The following is a 22,466-nucleotide window of genomic DNA, read 5'->3' as shown; positions in this document are numbered from 1 at the left end:
AAAAGGGTAACCCGGGTGAGATAAGGGCCCCTTAAAGTTCAGCAAGGTCCCCTATGCGCAGAAACACAGGAGATGAGGAAAATACTAAATGCATATTTTGAATCAGTCTTTGCTGTGGAGAAGATATGGAAGGTAGAAAATATGGGGAAATTAAATAGCGATCTCTTGAAAAATGTTTGTATTACAGAGTAGGAGGTGCTGGATGCATAAAGGTGGATAAATCCCTGGGATCTGATCAGGTGTACCTTAGAAATCTCTGGGAAACTAGGGAAGTAATTGAAGCCCCCAAGTTACCTCTGTATTTCAGTGCTCCTAAGGATTCTGCATTCACTGTATCTTTCCTCTTGCATTTGACCTACCAAAATACATCAATTTACACTTATCGAGAATAAACTCCATCTGCCATTTCTCTGCCCAACTTTCTAACTGTCCTGCAGTATCCCTTAGTAACCTTTATCACTATCACGACTCCACCAATTTTTGTGTCATCTGCAAAATTATTAATCAGACCACCTATATTTTCATCCAAAACATTTACATGTGTTACAAACAACAGGTCCCTGTTCTAATCAATGTGGAACACCACTGGCCACAACCCACCAGTTAGAAAAACACCCCTCCACAACTACCCTCTGTCTGCCATGACCAAGCTAATTTTATATCCAACTTATCAACTTACAGTGGATCCCAGTGGACTTAATCTTCAAGATCAACCTATTAGGAGGAACCTTTTCAAATGCCTGAATCAGTCTACCATGAGGGATCTTGTCAAATTTAAATGGAAAGAGATAGTAGAAATCTAAGGTACAGAGGTAGATTTTCTGGTAAATGAATCACAAAAGGTTGTTATGCAAATATAGTAAGTGATTAAGAAAGCAAGTGGAATGTTGTTATTTTTTTGTCAGGGAAGTGGAATATAATAATAAATGTTTTGCTACTGTTCTATAATGTATTAGTGAGCCCACATCTGGAGTACAGTGTATAGGATTGGTCTACATGTTTAAGAAAGGATACAAATATACTAGAGGCACTTCAGAGGAGGTTCACTTAATTGGCACGGGGGCCAGGAGGAAATTATCTCATGAAGAAAGATTGGTTTAACAAGATCTGCAGCCATCGGAGTTCAGAAGAATGAAAGGTGTTATATTGAAATGTTTAAGATCTCTATATGACAGTATGAATGTTATAGGGGAGACTAGAGCTAGGGGACACAGTCAAAGGGTTTGCCATTTAAGGTGGAGATGAGGAGAATTGTTTTCTCAGATTATGAGTCTTCCCTGGAGTCCAACAGGGGCAAGATGATTGAATATTTTTAACACTGAGCTCGATAAGTTCTTTACTGGGAAGGCTGCCAAAGGGTATTGGGCATAGTCAAGAATGTAGATTTCAGGTCATGGTCTGGTCACCTATGATATCAGTAAATGATAGAGAACGCTGAAGGAGCCAAGTGGTTGAAATCAATACTGCTTCTATAGTATGTAATCATATGTCAAGATTTTAAATAATCCTCACATTTAATAGTCAAATAGAGTTACAGCCACTTTAAAGGGCAGGCTTATGTTACAACAGTGAAACTGAAGCAGAAAGTTCAAATATTGTATGGATTGAACAACATAAATTTGATCACTGATTTGATTGCTGTTCCAACTTAGTGTAGATTAAAGTGCTTTCATGATTTGAACCAAAGTCTCTTTTACTCAATGGTAGCTCAATTCACCTGTAAAGGTCCTGAGGAGAAACACATTGAGAAGTATGTGAATAACTGGTGCAGATCACAAGGGGATGCTGTTGTTCCATTGATTGGTTACAAACAGGTACATGATAGATTGTGTCAACTCCTGTAACTGTGAGGGAAAGACTAGTGTTATTGTTTTTGAGAAGATCCCTTCAGCATGTGTCAGACCCTTTAAATAGGCAAGGAGTCACACATTGAATATTGGAGCTTATAGCACCTTCCTCCCCCTTACCCGACAGCATATTTAGAGGTGATGGAACTCATAAAATAAAGTGTCAATCATCCCCACTGTAACTTTTCATCTCACTAAGGCTGCTGATGGACTCAGGACTGCTTGGAGTCCCAGTAGCCCCAGGATTGAGTGGTGACCACTGCTGTGGCTTTAGAGCTGCTAATCGATCAAATTGTCTGGAAGCAATCTAGGACAGGACTTCCTGTCCCTGTATGACAGACGTCCCATTTCTGACATATTAAAGTATCTGGTTGGCATGTGCCAATGCAACTTTTGGTAGGGAGAAGGAGCAGAGTCAAATTCACTCCACTTATTCTTTTGAGATCACAGCAGGTCACTGTATCCAAGGAGCAGGAGAATTGATGTTTTGGGCATAAGCCCTTCATCAGGAATCCTGCTACGTGGATGCTGCCTGACCTGCTGTGCTTTTCCAGCACTACACTCTCAACTCTAATCTCCAGCATCTGCAGTCCTCAGTTTCTCCTGTGATAAATCAGAGACAACTTGCCTTGTTTAAAATTTAAACAAGCCTGACAGTTAATTGTCATTCATGATTAACTGTTGTATTCTCGATGGTAATGCCTCAAGCAAATTCCATTTGCCAACCAGTCAGATGTGATGCAGTATAAACATTGGTTTTTCACTTGGATTAGTATTCTTGCGAATTATCCTGATGAGAGAAAGACAAAAATTCTCAACAAAATGTGTCTTTTTCAGCAGGTTCTGAATGACCAAATGACTAGTTCTTGTGTTCTTATATACTTTAAATGCTGATAGATCTACTGTACGTTTTAGGTTGTTTAAACTTGTTATATAAGATCATTGTTCATGCAATTGAGTGTTTTTTAGTGAAAATATTGTAAAATACCAAATGCAAACATAAGGTAAGGTAAAGTCCCCAAAGTCTCAGAAGACAACAGGGCTACTCCTCTAATTACAGTGAGATGACCGATGGTGGTTTAACCTGAGGGTCACCATGCCTTCAGGCGATGGGCAAGGTTGAAAACATGGGTCCTTCATAGTAACCTCACTCGGTGCAGAAAATGAACACAGTGTTGGCATCACTCTGCATTACAAACCAGCTGCCTAACAAACTACACTAAATGTGCACACTTGTTGATATAGATATGTCTATGTAGCTCTAATAGCATTCATGTGTAACTCTTTCAGATTGGGGAGACTTGGCTGACCCAACATTGTGCCCAAAAGTGTAGCTGTGGAAAAGATGGTGAGATAAACTGTGCAGACTATGGTTGTAGACGTAATGAGTACTGCAGTCTGAAGACAAATGGCCAGTATATCTGCAAATCCACTGGTGTGTAACTGAATGTGGTAACTACTTTATTATTTCAAATGTATGAACATTTGACTGATTTTTTTTGACAAAACTGGTTTGTGAAATGTCTTTCCTACAATTTTGTGAAAGAAGTGAGCATGTTTGTGAGTAAAACAGCTGTCCCAATTCCACATTGTCATCTTCCATTGGCCAGTGTTTGCAATTAAGAGATATAGACATTATTTTGTACACTCTATAAATTTTTAATGTACTTTATACTCCTAATTCTTTGCCTCTGAAGGTACGAACTTTCACTTTTGTTTTGATTAACAATTCTGACACCCTCTTAACCTTGATCAAGAGCCCTTTGCCACTGAAGAGAATTGGGAAGATAATTACTATTGAGTGCATCATAGACAAGTGGGATGCTATCTTTATTTGACCATTTAGTTTGTGTTAAGGGCCATGGTAATCAGAAATGTATTGACATCATCACCCTCTTACCTGTTTTCAATTTTTTTTTCACTTTGTTTCAACTTCTGTAGAAACCAATGCAATTTAAAAAGCTATTCAAATTTCCAGTTACTAGCTGAAAGAATGATACAATAATATTTCATGTTTTAAAAGGCTTGCTGTAACAAGCCTGAAGAAGGGCTTTTGTCCGAAACGTTGATTTTCCTGCTCCTCAAATGCTGTCTGACCTGCTGTGCTTTTCCAGCACCACTCTAATCTTGCTGTAACAAATGACTAGTCAACATGAATTAAACACTAATTTGTTTTGTCTAGTTTAAACTGCAGACAAGAGTATTTCACTTTTATGCTTATCACACATTACACTCTACACAGAATTACAATCCTTTTAGAAACATTGAAACAAGGAACAAGAGTAGACCATTTAGCCCTTCAGGCCAATAACACAAAGCTGTTGGACAGACTCCTCATGTTGCAGGATCATGAGGCCTTAACCTGGCAACAGACCAATGTACCCGCAACGGTTTTTTCAAGGATTGTGATTGGGTGGACAGGTTAGACCGATGGGTCTGTTTCCATGTTGTACATCTCTATGGCTCTATGAATGAGGAAGAACTGCCAAGTCAGAAGATGCATTCTCATAAAATTGGTTTTGGGAAGTTGCAGAGGGTGATGTCTGTGCATCATGTGTGTGCATACATGCACAATTTGAAAAAGAACTCAGAGTATCCTCGCTTTTATGCATCTTGTAATGCTGTTTTCTGAATATAATAAGACTACATTTCTTGACTCTGTAAAATTGGTACTCAGATAATTGTACCTAAGATGGCACCAGTAAAAGGCAACCATTGTAAAATCTTTTCATTGCACTCCTGTACTGGAGTATAAGTGACAATAAAGGATATTCTATTCTGAATGTTAACTGTAGAAGAACACCATGTGCTCCCAACACAACCTGCACCACCGTAGGTCTCATCAGAGAATGCTACTAATATAAGAACATATGTCGTCCATTAATTCACACTAACTAATACTCAGCAGAATTTTAAAATTTCTCCTTTGTGAACCGACACTCTGCACAAAAGATAGGGAATGGGATAGACATAAAACATGTGACTTATCCACCACCACCACCACCAGTTTACAGCCCAGTGTTAAAAGAAACAACTTACCTATTCTCTACAGGGGTGATTGTGCATCAAATGTTCAGCATGAATTGACCTTCATGAGGAAAGTTTGGGCAAAATTGATTGACATTCCATGAATGAAAATCAAAATTACTTCAATGTGTATTTAAATGGAGAGCTGGAGAAATAATTGAGGAATATGGGGAATGAAGGGGAAGTTGAGATCAGCCACATGTGACTTATCCACCACCACCATCATCACCACCACCACCACCACCAGTTTACAGCCCAGTGTTAAAAGAAACAACTTACCTCTCACAATTTCTCTACAGGGATGATTGTGCATCAGATGCTCAGCATGAATTGACCTTCATGAGGGAAGTTTGGGCAAAATTGATTGACATTCCATGAATGAAAATCAAAATTACTTCAAAGTGTATTTAAATGGAGAGCTGGAGAAATAATTGAGGAATATGGGGAATGAAGGGGAAGTTGAGATCAGCCACACTCATATCAAGGGGCAGCACATACATAAGGCTCCACATGGTCCCTTCCTGCTCCTATCTACTTGTGGAAGGCTAACGGTGGCAGCTGCTGCCTCACAGCACCTGGAACTCAGGTTTGATTCCAACCTTGGGAGATGGTGTGGATTTTGCACATTCTCCCCGTATCTGCATGGGTTTGATCCAGGTGCTATGGTTTCCTCCCACAGTCCAGAGATGTGTACTTTAGGTGAATTGCTCGTGCTAAATTGTCCATACTGTTCAGTGATGTGTAGGGTGCATTAGTCAGTGGTAAATGTAGAGTTGTAGGGGAATGGGTCTGGGTGGGTTTCTCTTTGGAGGGTTGGTGTGGAATTGTTGGGCTGAAGGGCCTGTTTCCACACTGTGGCGATTCTATGATTCTACCCTACTATCCTTTACATCACAGAGACTATCCACTTCCACCCTTACAAAATTGCAACCTCCATTACTACCCATATCCATCTGCTTCTGTAACAGTCAACTCTGTTTATCTCCCTTCATTCTGCTCTATTCCAATGTTGTTTGTCCCTCATGCTTTTTATATTCTGCCTACATTCTATCGCACACCAAATCCCATCATCCAGCTCTAGCTGCTGACTACGCAGTTCTCAGTTCCATGGTCATGTGTATCATCAACATATTCTCATTCTTAGCTCAGTCTCAGCATCTTTCAAAATTGTCATGATTCCCTCCTCAAAAAACTACTCTCACCCTTCAATCCTCTCCAAATACTGCCTTATCTTTAATCTCTGTTCAACATACTGCCACCTACCAGATCCTTCCACTTTTCTGTCGTTCTTCGAATACGAGATATCAATCACTCTGTAAAATATTCTGAACCATCTCCTTGGAAGAGTGAAATTGAACTTTTCAAGGCTGAAATTTAACATCTGGGCAATTGTTTGCTTAATTTCCTTGATAGCTATACTGCAATAGTCACCTTATTATACTCTCTTGGTAATGTTTGGTTTCCTTGCTTCCAAGTAACGAGTTAAATTGTTTTAACAAGGGGTCCCTATCTGTTGGTTTTTGAATGAGGGTCTGATGCTGCCCTCCCAGTTGGGCATGGCACTAATAAGAGGTGCATTGTTGAAAATTGCAGGAATATAGGTTGAATATTACAGTTTCTTATAAGTCATTTCTCTTAGCTGTCACTCCAAACGGAGTCATTCCAAGAGTTCACTGCAAATCTCATATCACCCTTTTAAGATCTGATTTTTGTGAACTAAATGCAGTCTCCGTTGTGGAAACTCACACACTAAACAGAGTCACCCTGCTGGCGTTCCAGTCATTCATTCACTGACATCCCATGGTCACAGCTGCTTCATTGTACTTAAGTAGATCCTACTGGATTAGGTTGCATTAAGCTATTTGAAATTTGTGCATTAGCCAGTAGGGCTTGAATTGAGATTTTCTGGGGTTTTAACTCCACAGGCACTTTTGTGAGCCATTTGTCCTTATTTCTCTGCACAGCATGTTGCATCTAATTTACTGAGGCCGAAATCTAGATGGAGGGAGTAGAAACAGTCATCCTGAACTAAAACAATCCCAGACAAATAGTTCCATTTCATACCCTACGCTCACCTCCCCTCTCAGAAATAACAGATAAAGCCGAAAAGATGTCTAGGAATAAGATATAGCCAGATACTGGAAAGGCATAAAGGGCATATGTTCGGTTAATGTGTTTGAGCAGCAAGGATCAGTGCTGATAGTCACAGAGAAAGGTCAGGTAGAAATAATTGGAGCTGTGAAAAGAAGACAAATCATTTCAAAATCAATCAAAAAATACCGCACTTCACCTTAGATTCTAAAGGATGGGTAGAATGTTGGAGAGGCTTTGAGTAAAAGAGCACTCTTCATATACACTTTGATTATTCACAACATCTCAGCATTCTTAACAGCAATTTGGAAGATCACAAAAGACCTAACTTGTGGTATAATATCTACAGATTTAATTCTTGCTTAGTGAACCTACTGGTTAGATATAAAGAAATTATGGGCCGAAAATTAGGTCTTGATTTTGTTGCACAATTATTTGTCCCAATAATATCGTTGAATTACAATTGTTCCCTAAAATTGCAAGGACAAAGATGCAAGATCCAAGCCAATCTGCTTGGAACTGGAGAAGTACCAGATAAGAGAGAGCAAATGTACAGAACCCACAAGAAAGCAATATTCTGAGCAAAATTTGAATCTAATTCAGGTAGGTTCCTCAGGCAGCCTAATCATTTATCACACCTGCAGCATCTCAACCATTGAATCACATTCATCAATGACTTGCATCTATCTTGCACATTCCACTTTGCAAACCTCATCAATGTATATCCCTAGGCAAAAGTGAGGAAACCAGAGTTTAGATCAGAGTGGTGCTGGAAAAGTTCAGCAGGTCAGGCCGTATCCGAGGAGCAAGAAAATCGACGTTTTGGGCAAAAGCCCTTCAACTGGAATAGAGGCAGGAAGCCTACAGGGTAGAGAGATAAATAGGGCAGAGGGGGTGCTGGGGAGAAGGTAGCAAAATGTACAATAGGTGAAGGGGGGGGTGGGGATGGAGGTGATAGGTCAAAGGGGAGTGTGGAGCAGATAGGTGGGAAGGGAGATTGGCAGGTAGGACATGTCATGAGGTCAGAGCTGAGCTGGAAGGTTGGAACTGAGGTAAGGTGGGGGGAGGGAAAATGAGGAAACTGGTGAAGTCCTCATTAATGCCCTGGGGTTGAAGTGTTCTGAGGCGGAAGATGAGGCATTCTTCCTCCAGGCATCAGGTGGTGAGGGATCGACGGTGGAGTAGGCCCAGGACCTGCATGTTCTTGGCAGAGTGGGAGAGGGATTTGAAATGTTTGGCAAAGGGGTGGTGGGGTTGATTGGTGCGGGTGTCCCGGAGATGTTCCCTAAAGCGCTGTGCAAGGAGGCGTCCAGTCTCCCCAATGTAGAGGAGACTACATCGGGAGCAATGGATACAATAAATGACATTGGTGGATGTGCAGGTGAAACTTTGATGGATGTGGAAGGCTCTTTTGGGGCCTTGGATGGTGGTGAGGGAGGAAGTGTGGGTACAGGTTTTGCAACTCCTGCGGTGGCAGGGGAGAGTGCCAGGACGGGAGGGTGGGTTGTTGGGGGGCGTGGACCTGACCAGGTAGTCACGGATGGAACGGTCTTTGCAGAAAGGGATGGGGAGGGAAATATATCTCTGGTGGTGTGGCCCGTTTGGAGATGGTGGAAATGTTGGTGGATAATATGGTTAATTCGAAGGTGGGGTAGGGTGGAAAGTGAGGACCAGGGGGTTCTGTCCTTGTACCTCTAAACTTCGCATTAACCATATCATCCACCGACATTTCCAATCTTCCAGCTCAGCACTGTCCTCATGACCTGTCCTACCTGCCAATCTTCCTTTCCACCTATCAGCTCCACCCTCCCCTCTGACCTATCACCTCCATTCCCACCGCCATTCACCTATTGTACTCTTTGCTACCTTCTTCTCAGCCTCTCCCCCGGCCCCCATTTACCTCTCCACCCTGGAGGCTTCCTGCCCCTATTCCTGATGAAGGGTTTTTGCCCGAAACGACGATTTTCCTGCTCCTCAGATGCTGCCTGACCTGCTGTGCTTTTCCAGTACCACTCTGATCTAATGTGTATCCCTAGACTATTGCTTTAAGGAGTATTAATTGAACATAGGGCAACTTTACTTAATTTGAAAGAAATAATAAGAGTGTAGATTGTAAGACTAAACATGAGCTAAATTTTCTAATATGTGTTCCCATCAGCTACTATTCTACACTCAGAATGTGAACTTACAAAAATTAGCCTAAAACTTTTAATGTTAATGTGATTAAGCTTCTTAAAACAATAGCTAGTTATGAGAACGTTTAGCCTTTGATGCCTTTTAAAACAGCAATTAATAGAGTGCTGCCAAAGAAGAAAAGAAGATATGGTTACTCATGTGTAAATACATTTTCATGTTATTCATTTCTGTTCTCATGTAGCTGGCTCCTGTCACAACAATCCATGTGAAAATGGAGGCACTTGTCAGGAGGTAACGAATGAAGCAGATGGTTCTCAGATCTTCCAATGCAATTGTCCAATAACCCATAAAGGACCTCATTGTGAGGAAGAAAACTCTGAATGGTAAGAGGTTCATGTTTCATAGAGCACAGAGACTGGTTTAAGTACTGATATAAAATCAGACAGCAGTTACAGCACACAAGGTGGCCACTTGGTCTATTGTGTTTGTGCCCACTCTCCACGATAACAGCTCAGATCATTCTTTTTATAGGCTTGCAGTTAATTCCTCTTCAGGTAATTATCCAATTCCACTTCGAAAGTCATGAATGAACCTGCACACTATTCGGCAAAGAATTCCTGATCCTGATCATTCATGATTGTAGAGCAGTTTATATGTCAGTAAACTGGGATTTAAATTGCTATTGACTAAATGAATAACTAACAGAATAATTAAAATGGAAATAATGAATGGCTGTAAGCTTTTTCCATTCCAAGTAACTAGGTCAGCTTGCCTCAGTTGGTGGTACTTATCAGAAGATTATGGTTTAAGCTCCACACCAGGGCTTGAGCCAATTGAGCTAACTGGATGTCAATAAAATGAAGTGCAATCCAAGCGTGCTGTGCTTGGCATGATCTGAACCCACCTGTATTTGCTTAATCCTTGGCAGGGTTGGAAATGGGAGGAGCATGGCTGCCATCTGCAGGGCCTTATAGCAGTTGTCCAAAAAAACATAATCAAAAGGCCTCTGTGTACCACGTCAGTATGTTAAAACAATGACGGCAGATGCTGGAAACCAGATTCTGGATTAGTGGTGCTGGAAGAGCACAGCAGTTCAGGCAGCATCCAAGGAGCAGTGAAATCGATGTTTCAGGGCTTTTGCCCGAAACGTCGATTTCGCTGCTCCTTGGATGCTGCCTGAACTGCTGTGTTCTTCCAGCACCACTAATCCAGAATGTGTACCACGTCAGTCTTGCTAATGCTGTGAGTAAAGAAAACTTCTTTGTGGCTGGACAGTTTGCAACCAAACTTCTTAGATCCCTCAGTCAGGCCGTAATCATTAAAAGCAAAAAATGACAAATGGTCTTCAAAAGAATAGGCAGGAAGCAGGACAATTCGAGCCTCCTTAGTATTTTATTACTGTGTTTGTATCTGCTGTGCCTTTGTGCCTTGTGGAAACCCATGAGTACCGAGGCAATGCAAAGGAGCTGGAGACCTGACATCATGGGAGTTAAATCTCTTTTTCTCTTGAGGGAAATAGGCATTCAGTAGGCAGAAACCTTTACATTCAGTGAAGTAGTTGTTGAAATGAAATCACTGTTATATAGCAAAATACTGTACTCAATTTAAATGTAGAGTTAAAGTCTGACAAACAGTAATGTGATAAATGGCTAAATCTGTCATTGATATCATTTAGTCATAGAGTCATAGAGATGTACAGCGTGGAAACAGACCCTGTGGTTCAACTTGTCCATGCCAACCAGATATCCTTACCCAATCTAGTCCCACCTGCCAGCACCTGGCCCATGTCCCTCCAAACCCTTCCTATTCATATATCCATCCAGATGCCTTTTAAACGTTGCAATTGTACCAGCCTCCACCAATTCCTCTGGCAGTTCATTCCATACACGTACACCCTCTGTGTGAAAAAGTTGCCCCTTGGGTCTCTTTTATACCTTTCTCCTCTCACCCTAAACCTTTACCCTCTAGTTCTGGACTCCCTGACCCCAGGGAAAAGACTTTGTCTATTTACCCCATCCATGTCCCTCATGATTTTGTAAACCTCTATAAGGTCACTCCTCAGCCTCCGACGCTCCAGGGAAAACAGCCCCAGCCTATTCAACCTCTCCCTATAGCTCAAATCCTCTACCCTGACAACATCCATGTAAATCTTTTCTGAACCCTTCCAAGCTTCACAACATCTTTTCAATAAGAAGGAGACCAGAATTGCACGCAATATTCCAACAGTAGCCTAACAACGTCCTGCACAGCCGTGACATGACTTCCCAACTCCTGTACTGAATACTCTGACCAATAAAGGAAAGTGTACTAAATGCCGCCTTCACTATCCTATCTACCTGCAACTTTGTGGGCGGCACGGTGGCACAGTGGTTAGCACTGCTGCCTCACAGCGCCTGAAGACCCGGGTTCAATTCCCGACTCAGGCGACTGACTGTGTGGAGTTTGCACGTTCTCCCCGTGTCTGCGTGGGTTTCCTCCGGGTGCTCCGGTTTCCTCCCACAGTCCAAAGATGTGCGGGTCAGGTGAATTGGCCATGCTAAATTGCCCGTAGTGTTAGGTAAGGGGTAATGTAGGGGTATGGGTGGGTTTCGCTTCGGCGGGTCGGTGTGGACTTGTTGGGCCGAAGGGCCTGTTTCCACACTGTAAGTCTCGTCTAATCATTTATTCCACTTTCAAGGAGCTATGAACCTGCACTCCAAGGTCTCTTTGTTCAGCAACACTCCCTAGGACTTTATCATTGAGTGTATAGGTCCTGCTAAGATTTGCTTTCCCAAAATGCACCTCCTCACATTTATCAAAATTAAACTCCATCTGTCACTTCTCAGCCCATTGGCCTATCTGATCAAGATCAAGGTAATCTGAGATAACCTTCTTTGCTGTCCACGTGCCCACTACACCTCCAATTTTGGTGTCATCTGCAAACTTACTAACTATACCTCTAATGCTCACATCCAAATCATTTATATACATGATGTAAAGTATTGGACCCAGCACCGATCCTTGTGACACGCTGCTGGTCACTGGCCTCCAGTCTGAAAACCAACCCTCCACCACCACCACCCTCTGTCTTCTACCTTTGAGCCAGTTCTGTATCCAAATAGCTAGTTCTGTATCCCATGAGATTTAACCTTGCTCACCAGTCTCCCATAGGAACATTGTCGAGCGCCTTTCTGTACTCCATATAGATTATGTCCACTATTCTGCCCTCATCAATCCTCTTTGTTACTCCTTCAAAAAACTCAGTCAGGTTTGTGAGACATGATTTCACACTCATAAAGCCATGTTGACTATCCATAACCAGTTCTTGCCTTCCAAGTACATGTACATCTCGTCCCTCAGGATTCCTTCCAACAACTTGCCCACCACTGACGTCAGGCTCACTGGTCTATAGTTCTCTGGCTTGTCCTTATAACCTTTCTTAAACAGTGGCACCATGTTAGCCAACCTCCAGTCTTCTGGCACATCACCTATGACTATTAATGATACAAATGTCTCAGCAAGAGGCCCAGAAATCACTTCCCTAGCTTCCCACAGAGTTCTAGAGTACACCTGATCAGGTCCTGGGGATTTATCTGCTTCTATGTGTTTCAAGACATCCAGCACTTCCTTCTCTGTAATATGGACATTTTTGAAGATGTCACCATCTATTTCCCTACATTCTATATCTACCATGATCTTTTCCACAGCAAATACTGATGCAAAATACTCGTTTAGTATCTCCCCACTCTTCTGTGGCTCCACTCAAAGGCTGCCTTGCTGATCTCTGAGGGGCCCTATTCTCTCCCTAGTTACCCTTTTGTCCTTAATTTATTTGTAAATACCTTTTAGATTCTCCTTAACTCTATATGCTAAAGCTATCTCATGTACCTTTTTTCCCCTCCTGATTTCTCTCTTAAGTATACTTTTACTGCCTTTATACTCTTCTAAGGATTCACTTGATCTATCCTGTCTGTACCTGACATATGCTTCCTTCTTTTTCTTAACCAAAGCCAAAATCTCTTTAGTCATCCAGCACTTCCTATACCTACAAGCCTTTCCTTTCACCCTAACAGGAATATACTTTCTCTGGACTCTCGTTCTCTCATTTCTGAAGGCTTCCCATTTTCCAGTCATCCCTTTACCACAAACATCTGCGCCCAATCAGCTCTTGAAACTTCTTGCCTAGTACCATCAAAATTGGCCTTCCTCCAACTTGGAACTTCAACTTTTAGATCTGATCAATCCTTTCCATCACTATTTTAAAACTAATAAAGTTATGGTCGCGAGCCCCAAAGTACTCCCCCACTGACACCTCAGTCACCTGTCCTATCTTATTTCCCAAGAGTAGGTCATGTTTTGCACCTTCTTTCATAAGTACATCCACATACTGAATCAGAAAATTTTCTTGTACACTCTTAACAAATTCCCCTCCATCTAAACCCTTAACACTATGGCAATCCCAGTCTATGTTTGGAAAGTTAAAATACCCTACTACAACCATCCTATTATTCTTAGCGAGTTTTGAAAAGATTTGTAGCTCAGGTTGAGGTTGTGAATGTAGGTTTGCTCGCAGAGCTGAAAGGTTCATTTTCAGATGTTTCATTACCTTACTGGGTAACATCTTCAGTGGACCTCATACAAAGCAATGCTGAAAATTCCTGCTTTCTATTTATATGTTTGGGTTTCTTTGGGTTGGTGATGTCATTTCCTGTGGTGAACTCAATTCCTGTTCCTTTTCTCATGGGTGGTAGATGGGGTCAAATTCGGTGTGTTTGTTAATAGAGTTCCAGTTGGAATGCCATGCTTCTAGGAATTCTCATGTGTGTCTTTGTTTGGCTTGTCCTAGGATGGATGTGTTGTCCCAGTCAAAGTGATGTCCTTCCTCATCCATATGTGAGGATACTAGCGAAAGAGGGTCATGTCTTTTTGCGGCTGGTTGGTGTACATGTATCCTGGTGGCTAGTTTTCTGCCTATTTGTCCAATGTAATGTTTGTTACAGTCCTTGCATGGAATTTTGTAAATGACGTTAGTTTTCCTCATTGTCTGTTTCGGATCTTTCGAGTTCATTAGCTGCAGTTTTAGTGTGTTGGTGGGTTTGTGGGCTACCATGATGCCAAGGGACCTGAGTAATCTGGCAGTAATTTTTGAGATGTCTTTGATGTAGGGGAGAGTGGCTAGGGTTTCTAGTCGATTTCTCAGCAACAAACCCAAACAAGCAGATAAAATACATCCAGAAATCCTTGCAAATCCTAGAAAGAGACTTTGTGGAGTGCCTCCGAGATGGATTCTTAGAACAGCTAGTGTTGGAGCCGACCAGGGAGAAGGCAATTCTGGATCTGGTATTGTGCAATGAACAGAATTGATCAGGGACCTCGAACTGAAGGAGCCATTGGGAAGTAGTGACCATAATACAATAAGCTTCAATCTGCAATTTGAGAGGGAGAGGGTACAATCGGAAGTGACAATATTTCTATTGAATAAAGGGAACTTTGGAGCTATGAGGGAGGAGCTGGCCAAAGTTCAATGATGCAATCCCTTAGCAGGGATGACCGTGGAGGAACAATGGCGGATATTTCTGTGTATAATGCAGACATTGCAGGATCAGTTCATTCCAAAAAGGAAGAAAGATCCTAGGAGGAGGCATGGGTGGCTGTGGCTGATGAGGGAAGTTAAGAAACATATAAAGTTAAAAGAGAAAAAGTATAACATAGCAAAGCTAAGTGGAAAAACGGAGGACTGGGAAGCTTTTAAAGAACAACAGAGGATTACTAAGAAGGAAATACGCAGAGAAAAAATGAGGTACGAAGGTAAACTGGCCAAAAATATAAAGGAGGATAGTAAAAGCTTTTTTAGATATGTGAAAGGCAAAAATGGTTAAGACTAAAATTGGGCCCTTGAAGACAGAAACAGGGGAATATATTACGGGGAACAAAGAAATGGCAGAAGAATTGAATTGGTACTTCAGATCTGTGTTCACTGTGGAAGACACAAGCAATCCCCTGAGGTAACAGTGACTGAAGGACCTGAACTTAAGGGAATTTATATTTACCAGGAATTGGTGTTGGAGAGACTGTTAGGTCTGAAGGTTGATAAGTCCCCGGGGCCTGATGGTCTATATCCCAGGGTACTGGAAGGAGGTGGCTCAAGAAATCGTGGATGCATTGGTGATTATTTTCCAGAGTTCAATAGATTCGGGATCAGTTCCTGCGGATTGGAGGGTGGCTAATGTTGTACCATTTTTTAAGAAAGGTGGGAGAGAGAAAACAGGAAATTATAGACCAGTTAGTCTGACCTCAGTGGTAGGAAAGATGCTGGAGTCTATTATAAAGGATGAAATTATGACACATCTGCATAGTAGTAACAGGATAGGTTAGAGTCAGCATGAATTTGTGAAAGGGAAATCATGCTTGATAATCTTCTGGAATTTTTTGAGGATGTAACTCTGAAGATGGACGAGGGAGATCCAGTAGTTGTAGTATACTTGGACTTTCAGAAAGCTTTTGATAAAGTCTCACATAGAAGGTTAGTCAGCAAAATTAGGGTGCATGGTATTGGGGGCAAAGTACTAACTTGGATTGAAAGTTGGTTGGCTGATAGGAAACAAAGTGTATTGATAAACTGCTCCATTTCGGAATGGCAGGCAGTGACCAGTGGGGTACCGCAGAGATCAGTACTGGGACCGCAGCTTTTTATAGTATATGTTAATGATATAGAAGATAGTATTAGCAATAACATTAGCAAATTTGCTGCTGATGATAAGCTGGGTGGCTGGGTGAAATGTGATGTGGATGTTAGGAGATTACAGGGTGACCTGGACATGTTAGGTGAGTGGTCAGGTGCATGGCAGATGCAGTTTAATGTGGATAAATGTATGGTTATCCATTTTGGTGGCAAGAACAGGAAGGCAGATTACTACCTAAATGGAATCAATTTAGGTAAAGGGGCAGTACAGAGAGATCTGAGTGTTCTTGTACACTAGTCAATGAAGGTAAGCATGCAGGTACAGCAGGTAGTGAAGAAGGCTAATAGCATGCTGGCCTTCATAACAACAGGGTATAGAAACAAAGAGGTTCTTCTGCAGCTGTACAGGGCCCTGGTGAGACCACACCTGGAGTACTGTGTGCAGTTCTGGTCTCCAAATTTGAGGAAAGACATTCTGGCTGTTGAGGGAGTGCAGCATATGTTCACGAGGTCAATTCCTGGAATGGTGGGACTACCTTACACTGAAAGACTGGAGCGACTGGGCTAGTATACTCTTGAGTTTAGAAGACTGAGAGGGGATCTGATTGAGACATATAAGATTATTAAAGGATAAGACACTCTGGAGGCAGGAAGCATGTTTCCGCTGATGGGAGAGTGCCGAACCAGAGGACGCAGCTTAAAAATACGGAATAGACCATTTAGGACAGAGATGAGGAGAAACTTCTTCACCCAGAGAGTGGTGGCTGTGTGGAATGCTCTGCCCCAGAGGGCAGTGGAGGCCCAGTCTCTGGATTCATTTAAGAAAGAGTTGGATAGAGCTCTCAAGGATAGTGGAATCAAGGTTTATGGAGATTAAGGCAGGAACAGGATACTGATTAAGGATGATCAGGCATGTCATATTGAATGGTGGTGCAGGCTCGAAGGGTAGAATGGCCTACTCCTGCACCTATTGTCTATTGTCAAATCTCCCTGCTAGTATATTAGTCCCCTTCCGATTTAGGTGCAATCCGTCCTTCTTGTACAGGTCACTTCTACCCCAAAAGAGATTCCAATGATCCAAAAATGTGAATCCTTCTCCCATACACCAGCTCCTCAGCCATGTATTCATCTGCTCTATCCTCCTATTCCTGCCCTCACTAGCTCATAGCACCGGGAGTAATCCAGATATTACTACTCTCGAGGACCTCCTTTTTCAATTCCTGCCTAACTCTCTGTAATCACCCTTCAGAATCTCAACCTTTTCCCTTCTTATATTGTTGGTTCCAATGTGTACGATGACTTCCTGCTAGCCCCTCTCCCCCTTGAAAACATTTTGCACCTTCTCTTGATCCTGGCACTGGGGAAGCAACACACCATTCTGATTTTTTGCCGCTGGCCACAGAAATGTCTGTCTGTACCTCAGACTAGAGAGTCCTCTAAGACAGTCAATCACTTGGATCTCGACGTACCTCTCATTACATTAGAGCCAGCCTCAATATCAGAAACTTGGCCGTTCGTGCTACGTTCCCCTGAGAACCCATCACACCCCACATTTTCCAAACATCATACTTGTTTGAAATGGGGATAGCCACAGAAAATTCATGCACTACCTGCCTACCTCTCTTACCTTTCCTGGAGTTAACCCATCTATGTGACTGTATCTGAGATACTCTACAGTAAATGGAAAAGTTCTGGGGAAAATTGATGTACAGAGAGATTTAGGTCTTCAGGTCTATTGTTCCTTGAAGGTGGCAATGCAGGTCAGTAGCATGGTCAAGAAGGTGTACGGCATGCTTGCATTCATTAGATGGGGTATTGAGTACAAGAGTTGGCAGGTCATGTTATAGTTGTATAAGACTTTGGTTCGGCCACATTTGGAATAGTGCTTACAGTTCTGGTTGCCTCATTACCAAAAGGATGTGGATGCTTTGAAGAGGGCACAGAGGGGGTTCATCAGAATATTGCCTGGTATGGAAGGCACTAGTGATGAAAGAAGTTGAGTAGATTGGGATTATTTTCATTCGAAAGACGAACATTGACGGGGGACCTGATTGAGGTCTACAAAATCATGAGAGGTGTAGACAGGGTGGATAGCTTTTCGCAGAATGGGGGACTCAATTATTAGGGGTCACAAGTTCAAAGTGAGAGGGGAAATGTTTGGGGGAGATATGCGTGGAAAGGTCTTTACACAGAGGGTGGTGAGTGGCTGGAACGTGTTGTCAGCGGAGGTGGTAGAGGCGGACACGATAGTGTCATTTAAGATGTATCTGGACAGATACATGAATGGGTAGGGAGCTGAGGGATACAGACCCTTAGAAAATAGATAATGGGTTTAGATAGAGGATCTGGATCGGCACAGGCTTGGAGGGCCAAAGGGCCTGTTCCTATGCTGTAATTTTCTTTGTTCTTTGTTCTTTTAGCATCACTGGACAAGTATCCAACCAGTGATTTGGGTTGAAATTCTGCAGCAGAACTTAAACTAACAACCGCTGACTCAAAGCCTAGTGCTAGCAATTGAGTACAGTGCTTTATTATTAGAGAAGATACCTTCAAAATGAAATACGAAATCAAGGTCATGCCTGCAGCAAGCAGAGAGTCAGGTTCATAAATAATGTGGAACCTTTAAAACAAGAGCAGAGGTTTTTCTGTATGGACCATTTATCATCTATCAACACCATGAACAGATTAACTGCCATTGATCTGATTAGATTTTGGAAAAAATGGGGGCTCCATTTGTTTCCATATCAGAGAAGTAGAATAATTATTCTTATGGCCTATGATTTTGGATAGATCAAAGTTCTTCTTTTTCTCTTAAATAGCCTGTCGTCTACTATAACAATGGGTGTAATCTTCTTGAACAATGGAAACATTACATTTTTAAGAAGTCATTAAATATCCTGAAACCACTGCAACTCATTGCTTCCTCAACATTATTTGGCGACAATGCATTGTAGGTTAAAAACCCAGTGCCAAATTATTAGTATGTAAACTAAATAGACTTGTGTAACTATTTGCACCTTCATTCTTACTTGAATTGAATACTGTGAATAAATGGACAGACATGCAGTCCATAGTCATAATAACATACTTAGAACATATTGGAAATCACGAGACTCTATGTGGATGACTGGGTAACAGTGGATCAGAATACTTCATTTAATCTGGAACCTGGTTGGAATCTAACCTAGTTTCATGGGATGACAGTTTGTTAGCTTTCCACTAAAATGCAGGGCGGTGTAGCAATCCAGAATATAATGTGCAGTACAAAAAAAACAGGCCATGCACAGTGGAGAAACGTTAAAAGGGACATCATTCATCATGAAAGGCAATATCTAAATGGTGTAAATTTACAGACAAAATGATCTATAATTTCCCGGATGATTGTGATAAATAGCAATCCGAACAAGCAGGCACAACTTCGGTACATCAGTATTTTGAGAGATACTGGCACAAAATGACCACAACATATTTGCTAACAAGGTTGAATATATTTTATTATAAGTGTAGTTACTTACTGATGTTTCACCTCAAAACGTACCAATAATTCCATGTGATCAAGAATGCAATTCAAAAATATATAAATGATAGGAGACACTGATAGAGATTTGATAGATTGAGAGTTTGCAAGCTCTTTTACCATTGATACCATACTTGTGGCTGGTCTGTCCCAAAGTGACAGTAATCAGGAACAGAAACTTTGGTAAATATTCTTCTCCTTAACTCAAGAACCATGTATACTTTAACTAAATTCCACCCATGAAGGCTGAGACTAATTGTAGAAGTTCTTCTGCTGGCCATTGAGATAGGAAGGTTCCAGCATAGAAAGAGATCATTAAACCCATAATATCAGCATTAACTGATGAAATGCTGTCCATTCTAATCCTACTTACCAGCACATAGTCTGTAGCCTTGCAGGGCACACCACTTCAGGTGCAGATCCAGGTACCTTGTCAATGAGTGTCAGTTTCCTCTTGTTCATTGTGTATTCTCTTGCTTTGTTTGTCTGTTAGGAGGAGAGGCACAGATTAGTCAGGGATAGTTCTTTCACATTATGCTTTTTTTAAAATCTGATATTTCACACTGATTTTTAATTAGAATGTTTGTATCATCCATGTCTGATGTGTATGGATCAACATTTATTGAAATAACTAAATGTACCATAGGAGGAGCAAAAACAGAAATTGTTGGAAAATCCCAGCAGGTCTGGCAGCACCTGTGGAGAGCAAGCAGAGTTAACTGAGTTCTGAAGAAGGGTCATTGGACTCAAAACGTTAACTCTGTTTTCTCTCCACAGATGTTGCCAGACCAGCTGAATTTCTCCAACAATTTCTGTTTTTGTTTCAGGTTTCTGGCATCTGTACGTCTTTATTATAGTTCACCACAGGAGGACCTCTTAGTCCCTCAAGGCCATAAATTGATAAGCAAATTACATGCCATCATTACCCCATTAGGTTATACTGTAAAAAGCAGCAACTTTCGCCTTCTTCCTGATGTTCATGAAGATGTTTTAAAGGTAGCACATCGATTGGTTTTCCTTGCAGGTCAGTTGGGTGATCTGACATTAACATAACTCAAAAACAGATGGGGAGAAGGGATTTGGGGTCATGGTTCTACACCTTCTAATTTGCTCTAAAATCCCAGATAAGATTTTTGTTTCTAGACATTTATTACAAGCTGTGAATGTGAATGTTTCCCTGTGCTCTCTGTACAAACAACTGGTAAACCCTTTTGTAAAAGGAGAATATTACAATTTGATTATGCTGCATAGAGGAAATCTTCAAACTTCAACTCTACTGAAAATGAGAACTGTGATCACAGGACTTAATTGTCTGCTCCCTGCAGAGGGAAATTAAATCATTTAAGTAAATTGCTGAGAGCATTCAACAGAATCCCCAACACAGACATACAGATCAACAGATGTTGGGTTTTAGCCTTCAGTTTATAACATTGAGTATTAGTATTATTCAAGGGGTTCTGTGTAAATATAGGTCTGAAAGCAGTGATGGTATTTACAGGCTGTTTCTGTCAGTGTGCATGACACTCAAGACCATTTCCTTCCACGTGAAAGATCAACATTGATATTTCTGTTTCATTGGGTCTGTTTCCATGCTTACATCTCTATGATTCTATGACCGGTTTTGCAGTTTCAGGGGCTTTTTGTTTTCGCTTTTCAGCATAGGTTTTTAAAAATGGTTTACTTAATTTTGATTTTATATTTCTAGTTTTCAAGTCCTACTCCATCACAGAGTTAAAACCAAGCAACACATCTGTAATCAGCTGCGAATGATCAGCTTTTACAGTTCACTCGTTTAACTCAGATCCCCTGTTCAGGTAGAGTTGTGGTATATTTTCAACATAAGAGGTGACAAGATTGCTTTATAACATACAACAAAATTATTATTTAGTATTATATCACTGTACAAAATAGGCTTCCTGTCTTGTTTCACACCAATCCTTCCTTGCAGTGAGGGAAATTCTAACCAGTGGCTTCTTCTGGTACAAATTGTTGACTTTCTATTAGGTTTACATTTTTACTGTCATAAACCAGTAAACAGAAATCAGGAATTTAGTAAAAGGAATAATTGCGTGCAGTGGGTAATACAGTTCTAGAACAAGCTCAAGGAAGAGCACTGTCACAGGTAGAAGGAATTAACTAAGTTTCTGGAAAGACCAGGAAATTAAGGTCATGATAGATAAAGAGGTAGATTGATTTATTGCAAAGACTATTTTATACAACAGACCAGAGCAGGATTAAGGTCCTGCATGACATCATCCATATATCCAGAACTTGTTGTATGTATCATTTTTTAGGTTTTTGCAGTTTGCTTGTCCTGTCAATCCATTCCTAGCTTTGAGCAGAGGCTCAGAACACTGATTTCTTTGATATTCGGTGTAGTCATGCTGAGTCTTCTGGAACAACAAATGAGATCAAATGGTCAGCCTTATGTTCTGCTGGCTGTCAGATACACAAGCTATAGAATCTGATGTAGGGAGATAAGATGTAACAACAGCTAAAATGGGATGGGCTTATAGTACCTAATGGCTTTTTCCTGTTCCTACAGTTTTATGTTCTTAATGGACTCAGCCTGATAATGATTTCTTTCATTCCTTAGGAAATAGACATCTGAAGCCTGTCAGGACGAAAGAGTAGATGAGATCTCTTCAACAAGAAACCATACTGTTCATGATTGATAATGGTAGTGAATGATTGTTCTGTCTTCATTAGTCAAAAGGCCTGCTCAAACCCATGCAGTAATTTTCTACAGTTGTCGAATGGTTTGCCTAGTTAAATATTAATGTAATAATTGTTTGTGGCCTTTGAAATGTCAAACTCAGGGTTTATAATTGAAAGCCTTGACCATGTTCACTTATCTTCGTTAAAAACACAAATGTACATTTTCTAGTCAATTTTGAAAACAAATTAAAATATGATTGTTTTCAGTTTGTTTCTTACAGTGCATTTCATTCTTCCTATATCCTCAGTATCTCAGCATACCACCTTATATTCTAATTTACTTGTGTTGGGATTTCAGCAACATTCAAGATAATTTAAATGATTTAATTCACATAAAACCAAAAGAAATCCCAGTGGTGCCTGCTTGCTGTGCCAAAAGTTCGTTGTTGTAGTGGGTGGCACAGTGGTTAGCACTGCTGCCTCAGTGCTAGAGACCTGAGTTCAGTTCCCGCCTCAGGTGACTGACTGT

The 22,466-nt window shown here is 41.2% G+C and overlaps 1 protein-coding gene across 1 annotated transcript in view; it reads left to right on the top strand.

The window, feature by feature from the left end:
• Nucleotides 1-22,069, top strand: part of LOC132821703 (IgGFc-binding protein-like) — a 111,329-nt gene extending 89,260 nt beyond the window's left edge. The window contains exons 78-80 of the mRNA XM_060834409.1: nt 3,138-3,282; nt 9,343-9,484; nt 21,876-22,069. Of these exons, the coding sequence (XP_060690392.1) occupies nt 3,138-3,282; nt 9,343-9,484; nt 21,876-21,882 (294 nt within the window). The 3' untranslated portion in view covers nt 21,883-22,069. The remainder of the gene's footprint in view (nt 1-3,137; nt 3,283-9,342; nt 9,485-21,875) is intronic.
• Nucleotides 22,070-22,466: the final 397 nt, after the last annotated feature.

Source organism: Hemiscyllium ocellatum, chromosome 13, assembly GCF_020745735.1.
Source record: "Hemiscyllium ocellatum isolate sHemOce1 chromosome 13, sHemOce1.pat.X.cur, whole genome shotgun sequence".
Lineage (NCBI taxonomy): Eukaryota > Metazoa > Chordata > Chondrichthyes > Orectolobiformes > Hemiscylliidae > Hemiscyllium > Hemiscyllium ocellatum.
This window is presented reverse-complemented; position numbering and strand designations above follow the sequence as displayed.